Source organism: Rhinichthys klamathensis, unplaced genomic scaffold (genome assembly GCF_029890125.1).
Source record: "Rhinichthys klamathensis goyatoka isolate OS25496 unplaced genomic scaffold, OSU_Roscu_1.1 h1tg000127l_1, whole genome shotgun sequence".
Lineage (NCBI taxonomy): Eukaryota > Metazoa > Chordata > Actinopteri > Cypriniformes > Leuciscidae > Rhinichthys > Rhinichthys klamathensis.
The window spans coordinates 1,556,543-1,583,954 of NW_026606664.1; the positions used below are offsets into that span (position 1 = coordinate 1,556,543).

At 37.2% G+C, this 27,412-nt stretch overlaps 1 protein-coding gene across 1 annotated transcript in view; it reads left to right on the top strand.

Moving 5' to 3' along the window:
• Positions 1 to 2,252: 2,252 nt before the first annotated feature.
• polrmt (polymerase (RNA) mitochondrial (DNA directed)) overlaps positions 2,253 to 27,412 on the top strand; it is a 48,375-nt gene continuing 23,215 nt past the window's right edge. The window contains exons 1-15 of the mRNA XM_056256433.1: positions 2,253 to 2,448; positions 2,867 to 2,965; positions 3,797 to 4,620; positions 5,114 to 5,247; positions 10,647 to 10,833; positions 14,651 to 14,800; positions 16,896 to 17,063; positions 17,256 to 17,426; positions 18,366 to 18,605; positions 20,591 to 21,382; positions 22,436 to 22,558; positions 22,844 to 22,966; positions 24,477 to 24,656; positions 25,388 to 25,474; positions 27,220 to 27,333. Coding sequence (XP_056112408.1) covers positions 2,310 to 2,448; positions 2,867 to 2,965; positions 3,797 to 4,620; positions 5,114 to 5,247; positions 10,647 to 10,833; positions 14,651 to 14,800; positions 16,896 to 17,063; positions 17,256 to 17,426; positions 18,366 to 18,605; positions 20,591 to 21,382; positions 22,436 to 22,558; positions 22,844 to 22,966; positions 24,477 to 24,656; positions 25,388 to 25,474; positions 27,220 to 27,333 — 3,531 coding nt within the window. The 5' untranslated portion in view covers positions 2,253 to 2,309. The remainder of the gene's footprint in view (positions 2,449 to 2,866; positions 2,966 to 3,796; positions 4,621 to 5,113; positions 5,248 to 10,646; positions 10,834 to 14,650; positions 14,801 to 16,895; positions 17,064 to 17,255; positions 17,427 to 18,365; positions 18,606 to 20,590; positions 21,383 to 22,435; positions 22,559 to 22,843; positions 22,967 to 24,476; positions 24,657 to 25,387; positions 25,475 to 27,219; positions 27,334 to 27,412) is intronic.

Here is a 27,412-nt window from a genome sequence, read left to right on the forward strand (position 1 = left end):
TGAATCGCACAATGATTTATGTCTCATGTCGACCACAGACTTCCTGCTAGATGCCTCCGATGCAGGTGGCCAAGATAACCAGAGTGCCACACTGTGCGGTCGCTTGCATAAACATCCGTTTCTAATTCGGGATCGGTCCACTGCCGCCACAACTGAAGATCAATCTACAACAAGCCTATTTGCATTTCCTGCTTCGTGACCATTGTCCATTGTAGCCAAAATCAGTGATAAGTTAGCAGTCTATCTGATCAACAGCTCATAGTATTCGTCCTCTCTGGAAAGTTGACAGAGATCTGAGTGATAACATGGACTGTTACTTTTTAAAGTGAAAAGATTGTGTATGTGATTGGTGGACATTCATCCTTAGTGATAATCAAAAAGAGACGCGACTCACAGATGTGGGAGATGTTCCAAGTGTGCAAACTTCAAATTTGCCTTCAAGTTCCATGAGGATATTTTTATTTCATATTTCTGTGCATACTGAATTATTAGTATTAACAGGTGTGGAGAGATTTTCCTAAATGTGTTGCATGAGGGTATGCTAACCTTCGCAGTGTGGTTGTAAAAACACCAAACATTGGTATGTTTAGAGGACTTAAAAAAGGACTCAATTCTGAGCAAGAATGTTCTATTTCCAGAATTGTTCACTGTCCTTCTTCCAGAAACCTCAACTCATACTTGCATGAAGCATTGGCTAATCAAGTGATAATTTTAAAAGCACCTCCTATTTCCAAAAAAAACACACCCCAATAGGTGTGCAAAAAAGTCTGAATATCAGAGTCCAAGAGAATGACAGCCTCATCCTAGCTGGAGTTATTATCAGGGTCTTGAATGGCTCTCTTCTCTCCTTTTATTGAGAGCCAATCACCCAGTAATGACTATCACACCAGAGTTTGAAACATCAAAAGGGCCTGTCAGAAAGGCGACCCTGTGAACCGTAGTAACAAACAACGTCTGAACTCCACCTACTAGCTATGCACAACTTGCTGGGATGACTGCCACCATACTGTCAAAATGTGTTTACTGACTTATTACAACATTTTAAAGTCAAATTAAATTGTTAAAGTAAACAATAATAATACAGATTTTACACACACACATACATAATACATACCATTCAAAAGTTTAAAGTCTATAAGATATAATGTTTTTAAAAGCAGTTAAATATTAAAATAACTGTTTTCAATTTTAATATGTGTTATTATATTATATGTGATGGCATAGCTGAATTTTCAGCATCATTCTTCAGTATCTGGGATTCCATCAATACGTGAAGCGAATCTTTTCAAAGTAAAAAATAAAAAGTGAATTAGGTGTGTTTCAATCAAGTTGTTTGATCGGATGACGGTGGTATTGATAACATAGTAGTAAAACACCATCAGCAGAAACAGCCGATTTGTCACATGGTTTTGATGTTCGCTACGTCAGAATTTATTTGGCAAATGCATTTACTTTCCACCTCTAGCGAGTGTGAAAACTTTTTAGCGAAATAAGAGATTTTTTTCTTCTTCAAAATTTGGTGTTTCCATCCTTCGTTTTGATCAGTTAAATGCATCCTTGCTGAATAAAACTATAGCCTATACATTTCTTAAAAGCTTATAACCCCAAACTTCTATATGCCTATACTGTAGATTTGTTAGCCTATACTCTCATCATCTATTTTCATTTTTAATTTCACATTGTATTATAGACTACAGAAGACAGCTCATAAAGTAGAAAAGCCTTAAACGCCTCACACAAAGGTGAAAACCCGAAAGACATACATTTGTGTAGCCGTACTTTGCGCGGGAAATGCCGAGGCGCATTGTGACCTTGCTGGATCAAGTGATAGGTCTACTGTATAATTTGTCAAAGTTCGCCATCTACTGCATGTATGGCTTCTAATAGCCTACACACCTTTTGAATTCAGACAATCCTTTGATAAGTAAATCGTTTATTATTTTAACACTTAAATAGGCTGTCAGTTGACAGTCACTGAGCCTTCCCCATTGTTATATCGGAAAAAACCCCCAGCTAATACCGGTTTTGTACACAAGTGTTTTTGATTATGGGAACTTATCCTGTTTTTCACTTGCATTAAGAATAGTTCCTAAAGCTTATCCAAAATAAGTGATTATATATCAATGAAATATAACCTACATACGATGTACAGTAGGTGTTTTTATCCTACGTCAAGATAAAATCTGATCGATCTGCTCGTTACTCTCTGAGGTCTGGACTCGTTATATCGCCTATGAACTAGTCAGGTCTGAACAAAATGGCCGCCTTCTGCACGGGATAATGCGGTGTTTCAAAACTATTATGACAACATGTCACTTTTGAGACTGTGTGCCTATTCAGCGGGTTTATCTCGCAGTTTTGCGGTTGACAGGGCTGTAAGATTTCTAAATGGCGATTATTGCCGCTTGTGTCTTAGAATACGGAGTAATGGAGAGAGACAAATTCAAGGTAATGAGAAAACTGTCTTATTGTCATGCTGTCATTTGTCTTGTCCTTCAAAGCACATTAAGTCTGTCATTTTACTAAACTGTAATGTCTTTAATATCAGGTGTATTTTACATTTAACGGTAAAATGTCCTTTGCAAAAAGTCAAGTTGTTTACATCTCAGATGCTCATTTATATCTCAATGTCAAGGAGGCTTTGACATCTAACAAAGTCTGTCATAGTTCATAAAATGAGGTGATTTTGTAACGCGATGCACATTTCTGGTCTTAAATGTAACGTTAATCTAGACTTACAGTAATATGTCTGTATGGAGTCTTTGTTGTATTAGGTTTTATGTCTCGGTCTGTGCTCCAGCACCAAAAAACAATCAGTAGAGTTTGTAAACTTTTTATTTCACTGTTTTTCTCTGTCATTTCTCAGACAAAACATGGACTACAGTTTACCAAAGACACTATTCAGCCATCCCTAAGAAGGAAGATAGAAAGAAAAGATTCTGGGAACAGTCTCAGTTGTTGGATGGTATGGTATCTTTTCCCCTTATGGTTATATCTAATATCATTGATTTGCAGCTGTTGAATTAGCTTTGTGTTATACGAGAACAATTTAATTTTTTATTATTTATTTTATACCAAATTGGCTGTGTATGATCTTTGGCTGGCTATTTTTTGCACATTCAAATATTAATTAATAAAATAAATAAAATGTTTATTTCAATTTTAATTTCAAGACCGTTTGATTTGTATAGCTCTTTTCACAGTACTCATTGTTTCAAAACAGCTTTACAGAAAATCATGAAGTTAAAATTTCTAATATCTTAATATCACCATGTCTTATAGTTACATTTATCAGATGTGTGACAATATAGTTTACATTTTGCAGTGATATAAACAATTACTCAGCAGCGATATGCTACAGTATATATTGCTTTGCGTGAGTTTGATATACATTATGTATGCGGTTAAAGTTGGATGTACTATATATCTTACTTCAATTATATCACTGGGTGATAATATAGTTTATATTTTGTGCCGATATAGAAAATCACTCAGCCAAGATTTGCTATATAATATGTATTGCTTGTATGTGAGTTTACTGTATGTGTGTATATATAGAACTGTGCGGTTATATAGTTTACATTTTTTTATTATATAAAAAATCAAGCAGTTGAGATAAATATAAAATATTAAAACTAAAATGTATTACTAAATATACAATAATAGCTATTAATTGGTTACAATATTTACAATAAACCTTCATGGGAAAATATTGAAGCTCCAATACAAGCATTTTTATATATAAGATTCATAATACTCATGTGCACTTCATTTATCTCTCTTTTTTTCCCCACAGTTCTGGAGGCCAGAATCCAACAGCTCCAATCTGACGTTGTTGTAGACGTCAAACATGCAAAGGTGCAAATCATCAAAATGCAGCAGAGACTAAAGAAAACAGCACCTGGGAATAGTCAAAAGAACTTGCCAGGAGAAAAAGCAGAAACGCTTAAAAGTGGGCCAGCTGCTAAAAAGGGTGTAACTGAAGGTTTCAAAACTAACGCGAGTCGCTGGATGGAGAAACTCAAGCGTGAAAAGTGGATTAAACCCAAAAACCAAACTTCACATAAAATGCACGACAAGTCAGTTCCGGGTAAAAGCAGCAAAGGCAGTTCGATGGTTCCTGGTACATCTTCAAAGACAATCACGACAGGCAAGAGAAGTATGACGAAAACTAAAATAGAAGCCACTACGTCTACCGCAACATCCTCCAAAGGCAAAGAATATGCCTTGCAAAAAAAGGCGAAACGGAAGGTTTTGAGAACCTCAGAAAGTTTAGCCGTCAGGTTTCCAGGATTGCAGAAGTCTTCCGGCAGTGAAGTTTCTGTGATGTCTACTGAAGAGAAACCAGCAGTGGTTACAGGTAATGAATTGGTTAAGGAAGAGGAGCTGGATGTAGACCAGAAGAGCTTGACTGCTCCTGAAAGGCTTCTGGAGGATAAGGAAGGAAACCGCTATGGTGATCCTCAGCTCAGAATTCGCTGTTACTTGGAGGCGTGCGTGTTCATTGACGACGTGGCTCGAGCTCAGAACTATTTATTATGTCATCACCGTCAGTTATCCAAACGCACGCATCTGTCTATCAGCGCCTACAACATCATAATGAGGATGTGGGCCAAAAAAGTATGTATGCACATGTGCATCTCTCTTTCGGCACCATATTAACGTTTTTGATGAAAAAATATAGTGAATATAGTAATATTGAGAAATATATGAATAATTTTTTATAATAATAATAATCTTACTGATTCCAAACTTTTGAGTGGTACTTTTTCATTGTGTATATATATATATTGCTTGTTTTTTCCCCTTATTTTGAATTTATATAATTTTAATTTTTTTAAATAAATGTTCAATATTTTGCTGATTCTTTTCTCTTTAGTCTTATATTTTTCTTTAAATAATTTTCCACAGCATTAAAAAAATTATTTTATTATTTTTCAGAATTTTTAAGTATTTCGCTGTTTTTCCCTTTAGTCATTACATTTTTAAAAAAAATCCCTTTTTAACAATATTTGTTCTGTATTTTGTGTGTTCAGTCTTACATTTTTATGATTTTTCATTTAAATGTTTTAAAAAACTTTATTTTAAGTAATTTTTTAACTGTGCTTTGCAGGGTTCCATCAATCACATTCGTCGCTTGTTTGTTCTGATTGAAGAAGCAGGCCTGAAAGCCAATGTCAAGTCTTACTGTGCTGCTCTGGAGTGCATGGGCCGCATGTCTGCGTGTGAAAGATTGATCATTACCAGGTAACCACTTACCAAAAGCCGAACTTCAATGTATTCCAATCACAACTATGTATAGGTGGATCTGACAGATGGTGCACTGCCAGTTTATCATCACACAAGTACTATCTCACGAAAGCATGATATGGTCATATTTTACTCAAAAACCTGATCGGGGGGAAAAAAGATATGATAAGCAAAGCAATGCAGAAAATTCATAATGGTAGTATGGTACTAAAACTCGCTTCATAGTCTATATAATTTTTCCATGACGTAATTCAAGTTTTTTAGGATTAGAATTTAGGATTAAATATAACCCGGAAAGTATTTTAGAACATTTAGAAAGTATAACATAATCATGTCAAAAGTAATAATTCGAGTTCCGCAATGCTGAATTGATTGACAGTTCCAGACGGTGTCTCTAGATGTCAGTGTTGCAGTGTGCAATAAGTCATGGATAACAAAGACTCCCTCGTTCTCTTATACGAATCCAAATTAAATTGATAAACATGCAAATTCGTAATGGCGCTCATATATATGCTTCTTTTTTTTTTTTTGGGTGAATACATCATCCATGAGCTGATTCATTCATCCATGGGACTATAGGATTATTCTGAGCCTGCCTTGACTAGGTCCAAAAATAGAAATTCAAATTGTGGTCATTCATCTAAAGAGCATTAACTCAGTGGACCGCCATTTTCTCTCTGGTCATCTGTTTGTTTTGTGCCCTGCTCGTCTCCTGGCAGAAGGATTTAGCAGAACACCTTCTCTCTTGCATTTATATGGGGAGCTCCTTGACAGAATGAGGCCAAATCAAAAAACTGTTGTTTTGGCTTTACCCCCCCTCTATATTGTATATGTTATCATCACATATATTAAAATAGGTTTATTAATTAGGGCTGTCAATTTTGTATAGTATAATTGTTGACCTTAACATTTGTTTAGATTATTTTTTATTAAATATTCAATGCTTGTCAGCCACAATTTCGTACTAAATGTCTTGTCTATATTTGTTTTTCTCAGAAAATATTGATAGAAATGCAGTTAATTGTGATCAATTTCATTCATTAATCAGTAATTAATGCGATTATAAAGTCATTCTTCTAGAGCTGAACGATTAATCGTTAAAAGATCGCAATCTCAATTTCAATAACGTGATTCTCAATTTATCCAGAATCGTGCAGCTCTACATTCTTCTATGGAACACAAATGAAGATATTTAGAAAAATGTCTCATACTAGAGTTTCAAAATATCCCAATTGAGTTTTCATTGTATGGACAAAAACAGTCGCAACATTTTTCAAAATATTAGTATAGTGTATATTTAGACGTATCTGTGAAAAAATCCCTTTAAGCCTCATGTTTGAGCTAATCTGCTAAACGTCTTAAAACGATCAGGTTCAAATGACAGTTTTTCCCTTAGCAGCTTGTGTTACCACACTGTAACCGTTTTAAGTTATCCAATTGATTGTATTAGGCTTCTGTGCGTCTGAGTATCTCCGCATTTATAAGTGCTAACGGTGACTGCTGAGGCTATATGGTGCCGCCCAGTGACCGAACAGAAGGACAGGTGCAGGGTGGCTTGTGGCAGCTGGCTGTGTGATCGATCACAGTCAGCTGATGGCAAACACAGTTGTGCAGTGGAAATCTTCTTTTTACAAACCCCAGTGGTGCCTATTTTCTATCCATCTGTCTCTCTTTGTTCTCCTCGCCACAGTTTCAATTTGTCTTTCAGCTCTCATGTGGCACGGTTGTTGCATCCTTTCCTGCAATCCAAACTTGCCTATTTACACGTGAATGTGGTTTCCTTTCAAGTCACGATCCTTAGGATCAACCGTTCACACTGTTGTTTTGTGTGCAAGGACACTGTAGTCAAAATCAGGTGATGCAAACACCATCGTGAAGTCAAGAGCTGTCAGTGTGGATGGAAAACTCAAAATTTGGACTTATTGACCTCAAAAGGTGCATGAGAAGATATATGCGAGAGGCATTTTATGCATTCACATATGCGTCCAAAGTCGCTGACTCGGTCACTATACAGTGAGTGTCACGTAGTTTGCTGTACGGAGGAGGAATTGGCAAAAAAAAGAAGCAAATTTGGATGTAGTGCCACACAATATTGTGCACTTCGTATGATGTTGATGAATCACAAAACAAATTTGTCTGTTCACACTGAGAGCATTTGAATCTGAATTCACACCACATATGGATATGTTTGGATTTGGTTTATAAACATTTAGTTTATAAACATTCAACTTGTTGTGGCTGGAAATTATTTTAACATTATGGGTTATAATCGATAAATGGCAGATGTTAAAATTTAACTAATTTAAAAACAAAATGGTAAAAAACTGAAGTGATTTGTTTTAAATGCTACAAGTGAATTAAGGCAAGTGAATTAATATTATAATGTAATATTATAATATATATATATATATATATATATATATATATATATATACACATATTTATAATGTACCAGTGTTGTTAACTAAGACTGAAACTTTTTTAAATTCTTTAATTGAGAAAAGGCTGAAATAAAACGAAAAGTTAAAGTTGAAATACTAAAATTTCTAAAGCTGAAATACAAATATACAGTTTGTACACTAGAAACAAATATAAAATAATAAAAATAATAATGACAACATCACATAAATTACAAAAACTTCAGAATTTAGAATATGAATAAATACTATAATAATACTGTAATGTATAGAATGAAAATTGCTCATTTATTTTGAGATTTGCAGTATTATTAGTGTTTTTAAAGATTAACTTTATTTATTTATGTGTGTGTATATGTTTGTCAACCAATTAAATGGGACCAATATTTTGTGCACTTTTCAATAAAAAAAAAACAAATTTTTAACCCATTAACACACATTAGGAGGAGCGAGTAGTGAACACACACACTGCAACCATGGGCACAATGAAAGAAGCACTTTGAATTCTCCACCAAAAATCCCAAGTAAAGTCAACTCTCACCCACCTCTATACTTATCAGCTTCCTTTGTCCTCTGCAAGAGATCAGGCGGTTAAAAGAATGCTTCAGAATTACCCTGATAGAGTTATCCGGCTCTCCTAATTGCATTTGCATCAGCTCAGTGTTTAACATTTCCTAGAGTATTGAATGCAACCCTCAGGAGGTAATGATGCGATTGTTGCTCTGTCACGCACAAGATGGAAAGGGTAAAGGAATGTCTTTCTCAAGGCCTCACGCGCCCTCGACGGCTTCATCTTCACGGTGTTCGCCCACTAGAGGGCACTGATGACTCATCGCCGGTGTGTTTCACTCCTAAAGGAGCCTGTTGCTTTGGAAACTGCCTCTGCTTTTCTCAGGCGAACCTTAGGAATAACCCGGTCTGTCCTGAAGCCTCATGGTAATGTAAAATACCGCAGCCGGATGCAGACCTTAACGAATAAATGTGATTAAACAACTAGTACCACAGCTCTGTTGAATTCTTGATTTTGATTGGTTGATAAACATTATCCAACACCTTAGAAAGTCGAGTAAGTAGTTCCTGGTTTGTTGAAGGGATTACAGTTCTGTAACTTCTGTATGATGTGCATTGTGTGCTAGTAACATCAGCTTTTGCTGTTATTTAATTGTAATCAGTGGAATGAAGGTCAGATAGTTATCCACCAAACAATGACTAGTTGTTTTCAATAGCTGGAGATTTTAAGGTAAATTGAGAGATTGTAATAGATTCACTGCATGAAACAATAGATCTCAAGACGTTTACTGTCGACTTTAAATAGCCTGCTGTGATTGGTCTTTCAGTTCTTGGTTTAGTTCAAATCATTCTGTTCGTACCTGAAATTGAACATCTTTGGCCATGTATTGATGTGATTTTCTACGGGTGTTACACATTTTCGAAGATGTCTTGTTTGTTAAAGGGATAGTTCAGCTAAAAATGAAAATTGTCATTATTTACTCGCCCTCATGTTTTTCCCAAACCTGTATGAGTTTCTTTCTTCTGTTGAACACAAACATATATTTTAAAGAATGTTGGAAACCAGACAGTTCACGGCACCCATTGACTTCCATAGTATTTCTTTTCCTACTATAGAAGTCAATGGGTGCTCTGAAAGCCTTAGTTATATTTTTATTAATATATTTAATTATATTTGTAAGTTTATTTATATAGTTTAATTGTTCACAACCAACTAGTTCAGACAACTCAAAGACTAGTCAGTTTTGAAAATATGTACACTACTGTTTGGGATCTGTAAATATTTTTTTAATGTTTTTGAAAGAAATCTCTTATGCTGATCAAGCCTGCATTTATTTGAACAAAAATACAATAAAAACAGTAATATTGTGAAATAGCATTACAGTTTAAAACAACTGTTTTCTATTTTAATATATTTTAAATTAAATTAAAATCTTTATTTATTCCTGTGATTGCAAAGCTGAATTTTCACTATTATGTCTTCAGTGTCACATGATCCTTCAGAAATCATTCGAATATGCGGATTTGTTGCTCAAGAAACATTTCTTATTATTATCAATGCTGAAAACAGTTATTCCAGAATTCTTTGATCAATAAGAACGGCATTTCTGTTTAAATAGTCCTTGAAAAAGAAAAGTATTAATTTCTTGAAAAAAAAAATCTTACCCAAACTTTTGGACAGTACTGTATATTCCCTAATTTTAATATATCACATGACTGTGAAGTATTTGCAAATTTGTTGACCATATTACACTTCCATATCACTTCACCACATGTTTTCCAGACTAGTAATGGACTGTTTTGGGCAAGATTTCTAATCAATGGTGTATAAATAATGTAATTAATTAACTTTAGTAATAATTGCTTTGCATCATGACTGCACAGTAACATTAAGCGAGTATTAAATATTCCTTACCTATTTTCTCTGGCACAGACTCTCATTCTCATGCTTTGATTAGTATTCTGTCCACGACAGGAACATAGCTTTACATCAACAGTGAGCAGTCCAGCTGCGTGGGGCTCTGACTTTATTCACACTTTTTCTGTTCAAATAAACACGGCCTTGTAATTCTTGGGACATGTGGCAGTGGCCTATCTAACACCCATTACTAGAGGGAGCAGAACGTTCTGTTCGAAGGCACTCCGTGTCAATGCAAATATTTGATATTCCGCTCCAACACCCCGCCAGTCTCGGTGCTATGAGCACAGGTGCTGCGGCCAGTTTTCTCATTATAAGGACTTTCCCTTAATCCTTTGGATTATCAATGTTATTTTTTTTCAAGGTGTATTTTAGCTATTTTTTGAGAGAAAATGGCTTCATCTGAGATAAATTCACAGTTGAAATGAACGTGAGAGGATGAGATTTGACATTGAAGGCCATGTTAACCTGGTATAGGAAAGTAACTATGAAAAAAATTCAGAAATTCATTTTTTTTTTTATTGTATTCATCTCTCTTCTGGTCCACACAGGTGTCTGCAGCAGATGGAGGTGGACGGCTTGTCCGTGGATGATGTGTTCAGCCAGTGTGTGTTTAAGAAGGATGAGAGAGAAATGGTCCTGAGGGCCGTCCGATTGGTGCAACCCGAATACCAACCTCTTGTGTCCAAAGATCAGCCTGTCTGTTCCCTGTCATTGGTGGAACAATTTTATGCTGAGGTACTGTTTTATTTTTATCTATGGTTGTATTCTGATATTTTATTTTATTTTGAAAGAAGGCTCTTTATGATCACCATGGCTGCATTTATTTGATCAAAAAATGGTCAAATAAATGTAATTAAAATGTCATTTATTCCTGTGATCAAAGCTTCATTACTCCAGTCTTCAGTGTCACATGATCCTTCAGAAATCATTTTAATATGATGATTTTCTGCTTAAGAAACATCAATGTTGAAAACAGTTCAGAAAGTTCATAGTTTATTTGAAATTTTGTTACATTATAAATCTTTTTACAGTCTTTTCTGTCACTTTTGGTCTCCTTGCTGAACAAAAGTATAATCATTTTGGAGGCTTTTCTCAGTTATGTTAGAGTTTGTCATATACAGATACAAGCATTTGTGTTAAACCTTCCTCGTTCATTGTTAGTGAACTGGTTGTAAAACAGTTTAATTGCACTGTTAAAATGGAGTTGGAGTGGAGGCTGGTACCATAAAACAGCTGGTGCTTTTCATAAGACTATATACCTGTCAGCGTTAAAAGACCTGCCTGAACTTGTCTTGTGTGTCAAAATGACGAGTTTCACTACTATGTCAGCTGTCATCTGCTATATAATTCCTTCGAAAAGAGATGCCCGCGCTATTTTTGGGCGCACTTGAGGGTGTCTTTGGGCCAGTCTGCCCCTCAACCAATTCCCAGGCATCCCCCTTTTTCCCCCAACTGATTTATAATCGCAGGTGCACATAAGCCCATTTGTAACCCACACTTCGCGGCACAACACCTTCAATGGAAACTTTCCTGGAAAGTATAGAAGAACTGGGTCATGTGAAGGTCTGAGATGAAAATGCTGAAACTCACAGGACAAATCAGTAATGAAACTCTGTTACCAACTTTTCAGAGATGCCCAACAGGCTCAAAATACGTTCAGATATGTTGCTTGGGTTTTTTTGTGTCGTTTTTTTTTCTTCTTTTTGTGTCGTTTTGCTTTGTTTAATTTAGTTTTGTTCATTTTTTAAAAAAAATGTTAACAGCCATTGTTTGATTGTTGTCATGAAAAATACAAAACAATCTAACAGAAGCTTTCTTGTGTAAATTATAATAGAATTTATATTGTACTATAATTTATATTTCTATACTAATTATTTCAATGAATGTAAAAATAGTCCAGCTAGGTCAGTAAATGGGACCGAAGCGTTTTTTGAATAAATTGCGATTGGCCTACTTTTGGCAAGTTAAAAGTGCACTATGCAGGAATTCCGTTTTTTGTCAAACAGCGACCCCTAGAGTCGCTGTGGAGTACTTGTTCTGTCGTAAATAGCACTCACGCAGAGATGGCTCGCACTCACGGCCTGATCCCCTCCCACTGTACACCGGTACCTGTTCAGTAGGATGGACGCTGTAACGAGTTGAAATAAGGTGTGGCCCCTTTAAGAGCTGCGCGCGCCCTGTTTAACGGCAGTCTGTATTGTATGTGCGCCTCGAACACCACATGTATACGGCGCCGGGTTATTTCTGTTTGGTGCTTATTTTATCAGAATTTTATCAGATCTTTTTTGCCGTAAAGCAATTCGTTACATCGCGAGACCTGATATCACGCGACACTTCCTGATGCTGCGGCCGGCGGCTCGCCGGTGTTCTGACGATTCATGCTACCCATCGAGATTTGCTACTTACTTGTTATGCGCATGTGCAGACTCACAGTTTTTTTAACAAAAGTAAAATTTTCATATGTTATAATGTAATTTGAATTTCCCTTTAAAAAATGCTAACTACCATATGAATATTTGTAAACCTGCTCAAAGTTGGAAGTGTGTTTTTTCCGCTCACATGCGATAGGGGGGTGCGGAACGACCACCATTCAACCCGAAAAGAGTAATATAACCATTCCAATGACTCCGAAGCTGTTCGGTTGAGGTAAAAAACCTGCATAGTTCACCTTTAAGATAGTGCAGGATTTATGTAATGTTTGTTTTGTTTTGCTTTGCGTTTTTTTTTTTTACTTGTTTTTTTTTTATTTTTTTTTTCCCCCAAAGCCATTTATGATTATTGTCACGAAAAGTACAAAACAATCTAACAGAAGTTTTCTTGTTAATGCTTGTTTTGTTTAGCTTTGTATATTATTTTATTTGATCATGTGTTTTGTTTGTTTATTGTTTTGTAGGTTTTTTTTTTTTTTTTTTTTTTTGTGATTTTTACTTTATTTAAAGACAAAACTGTGTGATCTTAATCCAGACTGTAAAAATATCCATCATAGTACTATGGTAACGATTGACAATGTTGACCGGACAATCATTTGAGGTCATGGCAAGCAAAATATTCATACATATTTCACCTTAGGAGGAAAAAAACAGGGAATTTCGAAAGTCACCATTAAGTTTAAATGTGACCAAATACTGCCCATTTACCTCCTTTTATAATTCCCCAAATTTTAAAATCATGTTGTGTGCACTAGGTTTGGGGTAGATTGAGATGCGTTTCCTCACAGAGTTGCCATAAATGCCCTTTCTTGCATCCTTTATCTGCACAACCTCATTGAAGCATTGAAGATTGGAACGACACATCCCTAACGCCGAGGTCGCCACACATGATTCTCCCTGTCAGGGGAGAAAATATGGCTTTGTGAAAATATGGGCCTTAGCCAAACCGTCTCTAAATACACAACACTGCATCTCGTGTTCTGCCTGGCCGGGCTGTAGTAGTCATCCCCGTGGGCATGATTTATCCCTCCACAACCTTTGTGCTTGCTTTGGCCGGCGTCCATGTGATCTCTATTGAGGACAGATTTAGCCGTCGCGAGTATTAATGCACCGGCCGACCTGTTCTGTCCCAACCCTTCCATGATGTGTTTGGCGATAATTCCCAGCTGTCTGTGTAAAGCCGCCAACGCCTCCCTTCGAATAATAAATGACTGCACATGTCAACGCACAGCCCACATTAACACGATCTCCGCACCTCTTAGCAAGCTGTTGCTATAATATATGCCGTATTTACAGTTCGTATTTTATGCAGCCGCACATTTGGCTGACGACCAGACCTCCGAGAGGGGGACTGTTCAACCTCACTGGATTTTAATTGGCCGTACGTGGAAGTTATGAGACAGAATAAATACATTCAGCGTTTGACATTCTCATGGTTATTTTAGCTAGCTAGTTTGCTTGGTTCTTTCGAAAATAAGTGCACTTAAACGTAATGATGTTTGGTTCTTTAATTGGGCCATAAAGTGCAATGGTTTCTTTCGATCAGGCCTCATAACAAAGTGTGCCGCCTGTGAAAGGTTGAAGTAAATAGTCTCTGTAATTGGCAGTCAAATGAATGATCGTTTTTTTATGTTGTCCTAATGAGATTTAAACCTTCTCAGTCTTCTTATCCAGTTATAAGGAGCCAGTAATATTCAACTTGAGCCTCTGGCGATGAGCGATTCTCGGCGCTCATTATTTAACGGGTCGTCTTGCGCTTTTATGATTTTGCATACAAATAACATACACCAAACTCACTGGTTCTGCCAGGAAGCCTTAAGCATTACTTGAGTTATAATATTATGCAATCAGGTGAGTAACTTAATAGTAGGACTCTGTTTAACATGATAATTTGGTACAATTATATTTAAAATGTGTTAAACTACAATTTTACATCAAAGTTCAACATCATACTACTTTACTAATAAAATTGTTACTAATAAAACTAAATGAAAGATAGTAAAAGGGAATATTCTGACCCATATTTGAATCTCAGATAATTACCCTTCTTTTTTCAATCTAAGCAACAAGGCGCATTTGATTGCATTTATTATCTAATTTGATTCCTATCTTGTGTTTTTCAGAGGGAAGGAGCCACGTATCCGAAACTGGACTTCAGTCTTAAGGATCTGCAGGACCGGTTCAGTCTTCAGCTGGCAATGGAGAAGGCCACAACTGCCACTATTGACTCCGTAGAGGCCTTGAAGCCTGTCACCGATCACATGGCCAAAATGGTACGAAACCGCAACCTGTCTGATTTTTATTTAAGATTGGATTAGAAAAAGCAGGGTGTTTCTGTTAAAGCATTTATGGCAGATGTGTCAGTCTATAAGCTGTGTCTAGCAAATGCATTATTTTTGTCCCATGACCATATATTTAGAACAAGCTCATAATATATAGCTGTTTTTTTTTTAATTATGCTTAAATTATAAAAACTTTTATTTAAATTCCCAAATTGATAGCTGTGGGGTAATAGTGTGTTGGCTTCGTGGTAAGATGTACATCTACTATGTATGTATTCTTTGCCTTGTTACAAAATGGTGTAACTATATTGAGATATTTTTGAATATTAAAAATTGGGAGGAAAATTGGGCTGGTTTATGAAAATTTGGGGAAAAAATATCAGCAAAGTATTTTGGAGTAGGATTATGTGTTCATAAGTTGTTTCTTTCATTTAAAATATACATAGTTTTCACATATTCCCCAATGAATTAACTTACTCTTAATACTGGTTAAGTTGGACTTGTTAGGAATATTAGTTTTTACATAAATTCTCTTGGTCAGCATACCTAAGAAGTGGCACAGCTTACCCCACTTTCCCCTACACCAAATTATTTATATCCGTTTGTGTGCCAGAATTAATATTGCTATGACTAGTTTCACTGAAATAAGCACAGTGGGATTCCTCAAACATAGGAAACTATCATAAAGAGGCCTTTCAAAATCTTGTACACATGTGGAGACTCACAGAATTTCCTTTCAATAGTTAACACGTCAAATTTTGTTTTTAGGATCCAGATTTGCACCTAAGCTATGATACATTGGCTAAACGCAGACATTTGTGAAAGCTTCCAGCTCATGCATTGAAAGTAGCCATATTCCCACACTCCTGCATCTTTCTACACTGGCATTTGCTCCACTGCCTGTTCCTTCGCAAAAAAGGTCCCCAGTGGTCCCGCAACATTTGCAATTGGGTTTAATGGAATAGAAATGCATTGTAATGTCTCTCCACCAGTCCTGTGAGAGAGCCACCCTTTCATCAGAGGGTCAGCATAACTGATCTGAATCATATCTGCCTTCTCTGTCGGTCTGCAGGGAAACCAAAAAGCACCTTGATAAAGAGATGACCCACTTTCAACCGGGCGGCACTAACTGCCCACTGAACCCGATCTGTGTTGTGCATAAAACTCACATCTACATTTATATGAAATTTTATTTTTTTAAAGCCACAGGCTGCATGAGAGGTGAATGGGATTTTGAGTGAACATCATGAAAACTATCAAGAAATCACTTTTTTCCCCCCACATAATTCTGACTTTTTCCCTCACAATTTTTTTTTGTCTCAGAATTATGAGGTATAAGCGTGTAATTGTGTGTTATAAAGTCGATTCCTAAAAAAAAAAGTCAGAATTGTGAGATAAAAAGTCACAATTACCTGTTTTATTCAGAAACAAGCATCCATACATTTCACCCCAAAAGCCTGTAATGAAGCCTGTAATGAAATAATAATAAGAAAGCCTTTTTTTTTAGGAGCGTAAAGACACTTTATTTTTATGACAATTAGCATCCTCTCCCTAAAATCTCAGTATGTTACTGTAATGGAGAAAAATATTGTATTATATCAGGGATCCCCAAACAAATTAAATAGATACTATAATATATTCAAATCATGTTAGCAAGTCATGTTAAATCATGCTAGCAACATGCCAAATCATGTTAGAAATGATAGCAATGTGCTAAATCATGTCTAGAAACATGTTAAATCGTGCTAAACATGTTAGCATTGTGTTGAATTCATGCTAGAAACATGCTAGCACAGTGTAATATCATGATAGAAACATGTTTAATTAACTGATTTTTCTTTGTTACAACAATGAGAATTGGTTAATGCAAGTTAATGTGCTTAATTTTTGTCAAAAGCATCTCTTTTTTTTTTGTCTACCTGTTTGTTGTGCACAAGTTGTAATCAGCATTTGGTTTCCAAACCCTTGTGCAAGTCTGTACAATGCCCAGTTCTCCAACATTTCGATCTGAATGTATTGTCTTTAATATTGTCACACAAATTGAGCTCTGAAATAAAAATTGAAAAATACATTTATATTTTTATAGAGAGAATTACTAGCAACACAGAGGAAACACTGGGAGAAAGCTCTCCTCCAGGCACTGAAGGAAAAGAAACGGATATTATCTAACAACAGCCAGAGGTCCTGGAATACCTGCATTTACCCATACCTGTGTATCCTGGATGATCAGGATTATGTGAACATCATGCTTCAGGTACCAACTTAATCAAACATATAAAGTTCATGAATTTGAGCTGAATTTCCTTAGGTAGAAAAAATGTCTATCTCTTGGCCACTGTAGTTATTTTTAAGCGTTTTAACATAGTCAGAATAACTGTTTGTTTCTTTTGAAGTGAGAAAAGATGTACTTTGTGCACCTTTTAAAGTTATTTTTCTCCACATTCAGAGTTTAGACAAACTGTCTCCCAGTGGTGAATCTTTGCTCTTCATGGCTGAAGAGATGGGAAATAGAGTCCACAATCTGTACTGCATCCGGCAGAAGATCCACAGTCAGATGATCGAGAAGCTCAGGAGTATCTACAGCTCATATGCTGAACTCCTGGCGAACGACACCAAGGTACAAGCTTTGGTTGACCAGATACCAGTGTTGGGCAAGTTACTTTTAAAAAGTAATTAGTTACAGTTACTAGTTACTTCTTCCAAAAAGTAACTAAATTAGTTACTCAGTTACAAATTTTAAAAGTAACTAGTTACTTAAGAAAGTAACTATTGCGTTACTTTCAAGTAAAATTACATTTTAAATGCTCAAATGTGACCCCACCTCTACCCTGTCCGACTATGCGTTATGATGGGTCGTTCGCAATTCATGAGCGTTAGCCGTTAGTGATGATGGATCGACTCGTTCGCGAATGAGCTTTTGATGGGTCGTTCGCGAATGAGCCGATTGACTCTAAGAGCCGTCTCTTTTAGGTGAATGTCAGGAGCTGGCTCGCATATCTGAAGAGCCGACTCTATTTTTACAAATTTAGCCTATAGAAATGAAATGATTATGTAATAAAAATTTAAATATTATAGTCAAAGTCATTTAAAGAGGCGTTTGTGAGCCAAAAGAGCCGGCTCTTTTCAGTGAGCCGAGTCAAAAGAGCCGAATGCCCATCACTACTATGCGTGCTTTCGAACACCCGCCCAACTCTACCTCTGATTGGCTTACAATGACATTTTACTCTACCTCAGCCAATCGTCAGCATTTATGCGCTTGTCTCGTGCTCAGCCCACTAACCAAGGAAGAACAGTAAAAAAAGTATTTGCCTCTCGCTCAGAGATCTAGTTGGTCTGATAAAAAAAAAAAAACAGCTTCATCAGTTTTAGTAACGCACCGCATTTTTTGGCAGTAACGGTAACGACGTTATTAAGATGAGAAGAGTAATCAATTAGATTACTCGTTACTGGAAAAAGTAATGCCGTTATTCCCATCACTGGATATGACACCTTCAGTCTGCTTTCATATGAAATATCCAGTTGCTTGTTCATTATAATGCTTCCCGTTTCATCGTAGACAAACGGCATGCTGCCGCGGGAGTGTTGGACGAGTCTTGAGATGGAGAAGTGTAGCGGCCCCTCTCTTTTAAGTGACGACACCCCTTGGCCCCTGGTCCTGATGGTGCAGCTTGGCAGCTTCCTGGTCGACCTGATGGTTCATGAGCTCAAAGTCCGAAGCAACATCCTCAATCCTGCTCAAGAGAAGAAGCTCATTCCCGTCCTATACCACATGTACACGTTCCGCAGCAATCATAAGGTAAGAGGTAGAGACCAGCTGGACTGGAAGTCATACTAGTTGAAATGATGCACAATCCTATAGGAAGCGAGCTTGTTTTTGCTGTCATACTGAAGGCTGTTCATGGCCAGATAGCTTTCATTTGAATCCAAATGACTGTCCATTAAAAGTCATCCATTCCCACTCTGAAACCTCTCACAGACACGCATGTTTTCATGAATTATGGAATCCTTTTTCCAGTGCGAGTGATCGCGGGTCAGCGGAGGAAGATGGATTGTGCCAAAACTAATCTCTTTTTTACTGTCCCCTTAATTGCCCGGTTGATTAACCGCAGAGGGATTGTAGAAAGGGGGAGGAAGAGCCGAAAAAGATCAGGAGAGTTTCCTTTTTTGTCTTGAATCTCATTCCCAAGGCTTCTGCCCCGGCTCTCGGCATGGCAGAGGCCTCCGCCGTGGGCTTCAAAGACCTGAAGCTTAACCCCTGTTTCTCCGCTGAGCTTGCAGATGGCCCGTGCAGCAGGGAAGAGCTCTCAGTTTAGCGTGTTTGTGGATTATTCATGTGGCATGAATGCAGTCAAGTGAATTCACATTAATTTTTGAGACATTTAAAATGCCACGATCTTCTTTCTTTTTTAGATTTAGGGTACGTTTACACGACAACAATGTACTAAAAGCAGAAGCATTTTTCCTTTTGCGTTTTTCGCATACAGGCAACAACGTTGTCAAAACGTTCCCTGTTCACACGAACCGCAATAATTATTAAATATGCTGTATTATTCATGCCAGGCCAGTAGTTGGCGATGTCACTTTGTAAAGAAAAACTATGCGCCTCTAGACCTTATGCGCCAGAGAAACAAGCACGCAGCTTCTTTAGAATATTGTCTTTGAACTTCCGTTTTTGCGGTAAATCTGTATATTTCTATGGCATCGCTGTCGAAGAGTAATTAGCTGGTGAAGTGGATTTTTTTACTGTAGAGTTCACAAAAGTTATCATGAGCTTTGTAATGTTTGAAGCTGATGTCATAATAAATGTCAGTTAGACCCGGAAGATTTTAAATGAACGGTTCATTCATAAATCCGTAAGATCTTCTCTTCATGCTCTGGAAATACAAACTGGAAGACGGAACACAACGAGCGCTGCACTGGAAAGGGGCGGGGCTACATAAGGTCTATAGACTGAACATGTAATACGCATATGCATGAAGTCTCCATTTTCACTTTTTTTGTATTGAAACTTTCACTTTGAAACCAATTTTCAAAAGTTTGCGTTTTCAGGCCCACAAAGCGCCATTGCCATATAAATGAACGGCTAAAACTCATAAAGTTTTTTACGTTTTTAGTTGAAAACGTTGTTGTTTAAACAGCCCCATAGACCAGTGAAATACCTTTACAACCGTTGTAGTTCGATGCACAAACAAATCACTCTTTTGAGGAATTCTTTTTCGTGAATCAAAAACCTACAGTGAAATGTAATTCAGTTCACAAGCAAATAACTCTGGTTCTTTAATTTTAGTTAATCCACAACACACAGCATGAACAGTGCAGTCCGATTCACGAAGCAACGGACTTTTATGAACCAATTATTTGGTTCATAAAAGTTACTCGTTTATACAAGTTACTTGTTTGTACATGAACCTACAAACAGGTCATGTCAATTGAACCTTATTGTATATTCATATTTCAAAATTTGCTTGATTTCGGCAATTGTTTATATGAATATATTGTGTACTTTCTCTTTCTCTTTGAATAGAAGTTGTTTATCCAGCTGTCAAAGACAGTTACGTCTGTTTTGCACCATAAACACTTTACCAGCAGCACTCATAAATCATCTCTGATTTATTTGAGGTTGGATTACAGGGTTGCTGCGAGCTAGCGACGAGAGATGTTTATTAATGTAGATCTGTCACGGCATTTAAGGATTTAATTGTCCATGTTTAATGTCCTTTTTGTGACATGCCTTGAAGTTAAGTCTTGATTTTCATTTGCTCTCTTTGGCATCCCCATTAGATCGGCTTCATCAAACCGCATCCTATTGTGACACAAATCCAGAGGATTGCGATGGAAACCAAACTTACATTTGAATCCTACGTCATGCCCATGTTGTGTCCACCCGTGCCCTGGATGTCCCCTAAGAGCGGCGCGTACCTGCTGATGTCCACCAAGCTGATGCGTGCCACCGATGGAGCCATCCAACACCAACTTCTCCTGGAGAAGAGCCGAGATGAAGATCTCCATGCTGTGCTGGACTCCCTCAATCAGGTGGGCAACTGTCCCTGGAAGATCAACAAGCCCCTGTTGGACATCATCATCTCGATATTCAACGACAAAGGCAGCGAAAAGCTCAGCATCCCTCCCCCGCTGTCGGAAGCGCCTGAGATTCCTCGCTTCAACCCTCATGACCCATCCTACACTCAGATTGAGAAGGCCTACATGAAGCGGGAGGGTGTCAAAGCCAAGAAAAAGGTGACGGAGATGCACAGCCTCCGAATGGACGCGCTGTATAAGCTGTCAATCGCCAACCACATGAGGGACGAGATCTTTTGGTTTCCACATAATATGGACTTTCGAGGTCGTACGTACCCCCAGCCGCCTTACTTTAACCACCTTGGCAGTGACGTGACCAGGGCCTTGCTGGTGTTTGCCGAGGGACGACCTCTCGGTCCCAAAGGCCTCGACTGGTTGAAGATCCACCTGGTGAACCTCACAGGGTTGAAGAAGCGTAGCTCACTAGCTGGAAGACTGGAGTATGCTGAGAGCATCATGGAGGACGTCCTAGACTCAGCAGACCATCCTCTTGACGTAAGCATTTCAATCGCACACTTACCGTACCAGTGTACTAGGGGTCGCAGGACTACATGTTTTTAAATTACTTTTAAATAAGTCTTCTAGAAAAGTATTTCACTAGATGGTGGGTCTATGTTTAACTTAAGTACGATTAGTGACGAGATTGATTAGTCGAGATGTTGGTACTAAGTCATTGAATCGTGGGTTCGTTCGTTCATTCATTCATTCAGTGACGAAGCAAGGCTGTATTAATGAAAGGGTCATTGAATCATCGACTCTCCCTATTCGTTCGTGAAACAGTTCTGTCGTGGCTTTTGTTGGAACTATTATTTTGTTGCAAAATAGACCAAATAATATTGACAATACTGTGTTACCTTTTTGTTTGTTGAACTGTTGTATACAGCTTAAGTCAAATGTGCAATGTGTAGATATTCGGGAAAAATGGCATTCTTGCTCATATAATATATGATCAACATTAAAAACAAGAAGAATTTACTCAGGGAATGTTTTTGTAACAAAGAGAGTTTGAGTCTTAAATCGATCTCTATGCACAGTCTGTGTCTATATTTGTTCATTCACACTAAAAAAGTGCTGAATCCCCACTTTTACAAAGGCACATTGTCGAGAACAGCAGTAATGTAACGCCGATTTACTAAGGCAGCATAATCTGACTGCACGCAACCTATCATATGGACGCTGCTTGTGTGGATGCAGTCAGTTTTGACCGCAAAAGATGTGGTCATTTGATTGGATGTCATGTATTTGACCTTTTACGGCACTACCATTTTACTGTTTTTTCACTAGATGTGACAAACATGCTCTGTTTTAATGTTATTTTAAGGTGGGGCAGAATTTAACGAACGGTAAAACTCAACATTTTGGGAACCACTGCAGTACACCGACCTCATATACATTGTATAATTGATTCCATGGTATCTTTTTTTTCCAAATCTGAGTGCATCACAATGCAGGCTCGGAGTTATGACTGAGCAATATTATACTGAATGTTTTATTGAAATGACTGTCACATTCCTTGCTCCCTAAAGAGTCGCAGCTCTAATTTTGCAGGGTCGCAAATGGTGGATGAATGCAGATGAGCCGTGGCAGGCACTGGGTTGCTGTATGGAGATAGCAAATGCCTCGCGCTCACCCGACCACACCAAATTCGTCTCCAGTTACCCTGTACATCAGGTACTGCGTGGTTACTTTATAATTTAAATATATTAAGAAGACCAAGCTTTTGCTATTCCAGTACAAGTCACTATTGCACCTAATTGCTGTTTAGGGATACGTTATAGATTGTAAAACTACTTCCATTAACTACACTCTCTCTCTCTCTCTCTCTCTCTCTCTCTCTCTCTCTCTCTCTCTCTCTCTCTCTCTCTCTCTCTCTCTCTCTCTCTCTCTCTCTCTCTCTCTCTCTCTCTCTCTCTCTCTCTCTCTCTCTCTCTCTCTCTCTCTCTCTCTCTCTCTCAGGATGGCTCATGTAACGGCCTCCAGCACTATGCTGCCCTCGGGCGGGATGTGATTGGTGCTACTTCAGTGAACCTCGTGCCCTGTGAACTGCCTCAGGATGTCTACAGTGGCGTAGCTCAGCAGGTCAGTCATTCTGCGGCACCAGGGGGCGTCAGTGCATCTTACTGCCCCTTTCAGTCTAAGTTGAATAGTCATCTTAAACGGCTTCTCATCCACAACTCACAACACATGGTCTCAAAGCTCCAGTTTTCTTTTCATTTCTGGGAAGACTGTGTATTTTTTAGAGAACACTATCTGAGATATATTGACCTACCTATTGATTTGACTATATTTGAGAACACAGTGTACCCTTTGAATACACTGTTGTATCGTTCTTGCCATAGACATCGGGTTGCACCAACCTTAGCTGAAGGGTACATTGCAGACATCTCAATGAGCTCTGCTGAGTCAGAGATTGGCCCAAACAGCCTCATTGTTCCTCAGCAGCCGGCATCAGAGCTTCTGTTTGATAGCGTAAGCTCTCAAGAGCCCCAATAAGACCGTCAACAACTTTTACACCTCATGTGTGATTAATGAACCTGCTCCTCCCTCCATGCAGATTAAGCTATTTATAGTTTAAGTGAAGGACAACTGGGATATTTCTGTTATCGTTGTTTTTATTTCTGAATTGCCCCTCAGTTATATTCAATTGTTGAAAATAATGAATACAAATTAGTAATCATTCATTTCATGATTTGTTTTGATTGTATTTTAAAAGATGTTAATAAAAATACATTTTAATATGTCATTTCTATATATTATGTTTACATTTTGATTTATATTTCAAATCTAAAAAAACTTTTATATTGTTACAATATATAAAATAATGTTTATTATAATATTTACATTTTTTATAAAAAAATAATATACAGTGTTATAATAAATATAATATAAAAAAATGATAAATTATCGTATTATATTATAACACTTTATATAAAATATAATAAAATAATATAATAAATTGTGTTATACACACACACACACACACACACACACACACACAATAATTATAAATATGTTATAATAAAAAATGTTTTATTTCTATTTTTTCTATTATTATTATTATTATTATTATTATTATTATTGTATTTTAAAATATATATATATATATATTATATATATATTATATAATAGTATATAATTTATAATAAATATATTATTATTAAAAATAATACTAATAAATTATTGTTATTATATTATATATCACAATTTATCAAATATAATCAAATAATATAAAATTCTGTTTTATTTATCTTATTTTAATTATATCTTATTTTAGAATATAAATAATTATATATATATATACTTATGATTATTTATATATTATTAAAAACTTAAAAAATATATATTTTAAATCTTACAATAATACTAATAATAAACTATTTGTATATATTATATAAAATACTATAATATAATGTATTTTATATTGGAAAATATATACAAAAATATAACAATGTTTAACCTAATCGACTAGCCTGTAGTCTGATGACTGTTCAACTAGTCATCAATTGTGATCCATCACTAACATAAACATGATGAATAAGTGCATTGATTTATGGGGTCTCAGAAAAGTGCGCTGTCCCGTGTCTCACAGGTGGAAGAGTTCAGGGCTCGGGATGCGGAGCAGGGATTGAAGATCGCACAGGTGCTGGAGGGCTTCATCAGCAGGAAGGTGGTGAAGCAGACGGTGATGACTGTGGTCTATGGCGTCACTCGGTACGGGGGTCGTCTGCAAATCGAAAAACGGCTGAAGGAAATCGATGATTTCCCTAAGGTGAGGCTTGTTGCACTTCAATTATAATTATCATAGATGGAGCAAAAAACTCGGGGAAGATGAAGAATGAGTTTGTACACGAAACAAACCTTGTCCTGCATGATGTGTGGATGGATGTGGTCTGTATTTTGCAGACCCAAATTTACTATTAAAGCAATAAAAAAAGCAGTTCCAGCCAGATTGAGACCCTTTTCCAGCCAAAAGGTGTTTGTACTCAATCTGGCTGTCTAGTGCTTTAGCTATACAAACTCCCCATTTCTCTCTTATTTCAGTCCATGATTTCTGGCTATCTAACCTTTTCCTCAACTCGATTTAAAGGCGAAGATAAGCTTGGTAATCTTGCTTTACATCGCAGGTGACGTGAACTTTAAGGATTTACTTTCCCCTCCGTTTGCTTCAGTCTTGATTTCCCCAAGTGCGGCCATAGAAACAGGTGATGCTTCTCTCGTCTCTCCCGGGCTGCGGAGAATAAAAAAGAGGAATTATCAGGGGATCTCATCTCCACAATCTGCTTGTGAAAGCAAAAATTTAGATGGATGGTCCTTTTGGTCTCTTCGGAGACTTTTTTTTATATGTTCAGTTATTTTCAGGAATTTCAATAATTATTGGTACCTGACAGACACATACAAATGCATTTAAATATTATATTCACAACCTGATCGGGGTTTGGATAAAGCATTCACAGTGTTGTGCCTGTGTGTATATAACAATGTGCTATTTTTAATCCGCAGGATTACATATGGGATGCTTCACATTACCTGGTGGTTCAGGTTTTTAACAGCTTGAAGGAAATGTTTACTGGGACGAGGGAGATTCAGGTATACAATATGTCATCCCCTTTTACTCTTTATTAATCATGGTTCAATTTTCTCAGGCAAAAATACAGTTAATTTAATAGGAATCCACGCAATCAGGAAATTTGTATGGATTTCCCCTTGCAGATTTGGAAATGGGTTCAAGTTGGTCAGTTTTAGTATTATATGCTACAATTTAATTGGGGTATTAAATTGTATAATTTAATACATTTCTCAATGCTGTCTAGTGTTACTGTTACTTAGGGGTGGGCGATATGGGAAAAATATATCACTATTTTTTTCAGGAAAGTCACAATTCACTATTTTGTTACGATTCTTTTGCATGTTGGTTTTACTATTTTGCAAGTGACTGAGCATTACAGCCAAACTAATGTCCCCTATTTTAAAAACAAAGCCTTACAAGGTAACAAAATATAAAATAAAAAAGAATTGTGGTCATTATTTTCTTTGTTATTAAAAGGTAAGAACAAAGATACACATTACATACACAACATACAATATACAAATGAAATAAACAGTACTTTTTAAAATGTATAAAAATCGAAAACAGTTATTTTAAATTGTAAGAATATTTCACAATATTAGTATTTTTACAGTTTTTGAAGAGCATAAGAGACTTCTTTAGAAATATTACCGACTTTTGAACAATAGTGTTTATCGTTAATTTTAAACCAAAACCCAAACCCCTGTTGCTTCTCTCCTTTTTTTTTTGAATGAAAAGATTGTTTTTGTGAATAGCCGGATATAGTTCTGCAACTGGCTGCGGCTCACGAATTACAGCTGCAGGAAACAGAAAAGGAATGAATGTCCCCGGTGCAGTAGATCTTAGACTAGCCGCTCACTGTCTCCTGTTGCAACCCCCCCCCCCCCCCCGGGGAGCAGAGCAGACAGGCAGAACGAATGTGAAATATCCCCCACTTTGCCTACAGACACAGCCAGCTTCCTAAATAGGTCAGGTCCTCGGGAGGGGCGGCGTTTGAGCCCAGGTAGTTGATCATTGCCGTTACCGGCAGAAGGTGATACAGGAGTGGACAGTGTTGGTGAACGCTCTGATGAATGGAGCGTTCAGGCCCGGCCCGCTTCCAGATGAACACAGGAATTTATCTCACACAAAGCGTTTCGGGGGGAGCGCACTGGGGATCTGCGAATATGGCAGCCGCGCAGCAAGCACTGTTGCTGCGGATCAGCAGGTTTTTTAAATGCTTCGTCTCAGCAACATCTTCCCACCTGTGCATCTGGACTCTTCCAACTAGCACAGCCCAAGACTTTATCGCAACTAATTTATCGCAATATTTTTTAGGTTAAGACAAACCGTTGCAGATATAAGGGTTTCATTTAGAGTTTGTCTCAGCAAAAACTTCCCACCTGTGCATTTAGATTCTTCCAACTAGCACGGCCCGAGACTTTTATCGCAACTATTTATCGCAATATTTTTTAGGCAAAGAAAAATTGTTACGGAAAGGGGTTTCATTTTCAGTTTATGTCAGCAACAACTTCCCCCATATGCCTTTGGGTTCTTCCAACTAGCACAGCCAGAGACTTTATCGCAACTACTTTCTCGCAATATTTTTTAGGTTAAGACAAACCGTCACAGATATAGGGGTTTTGGTTTCAGTTCGGCTAGCTTGTTAAATGGGTTTCAATCATTATGCAAATTTGTTCTGAATTCTTACAAATATTTATAAAATATATACAAACAAACTGACTTGGATCGATTGGTTAATGCTTTTTGACTTTTTTTCTCTCAGGAATGGCTGACGGAGAGCGCTAGGCTAATAGCTAGGTCTGGGAGAACAGTGGAGTGGGTGACACCGTTGGGACTTCCTATCGTTCAGCCCTACCACCGAACTAAGAACCAAACGGTAAGTGCTTTAAGATTAACTTGCTATTTTAACTAGTTTACCATTAAAAACACAGGGGCCCAAAATTGGCCCTTTAAAC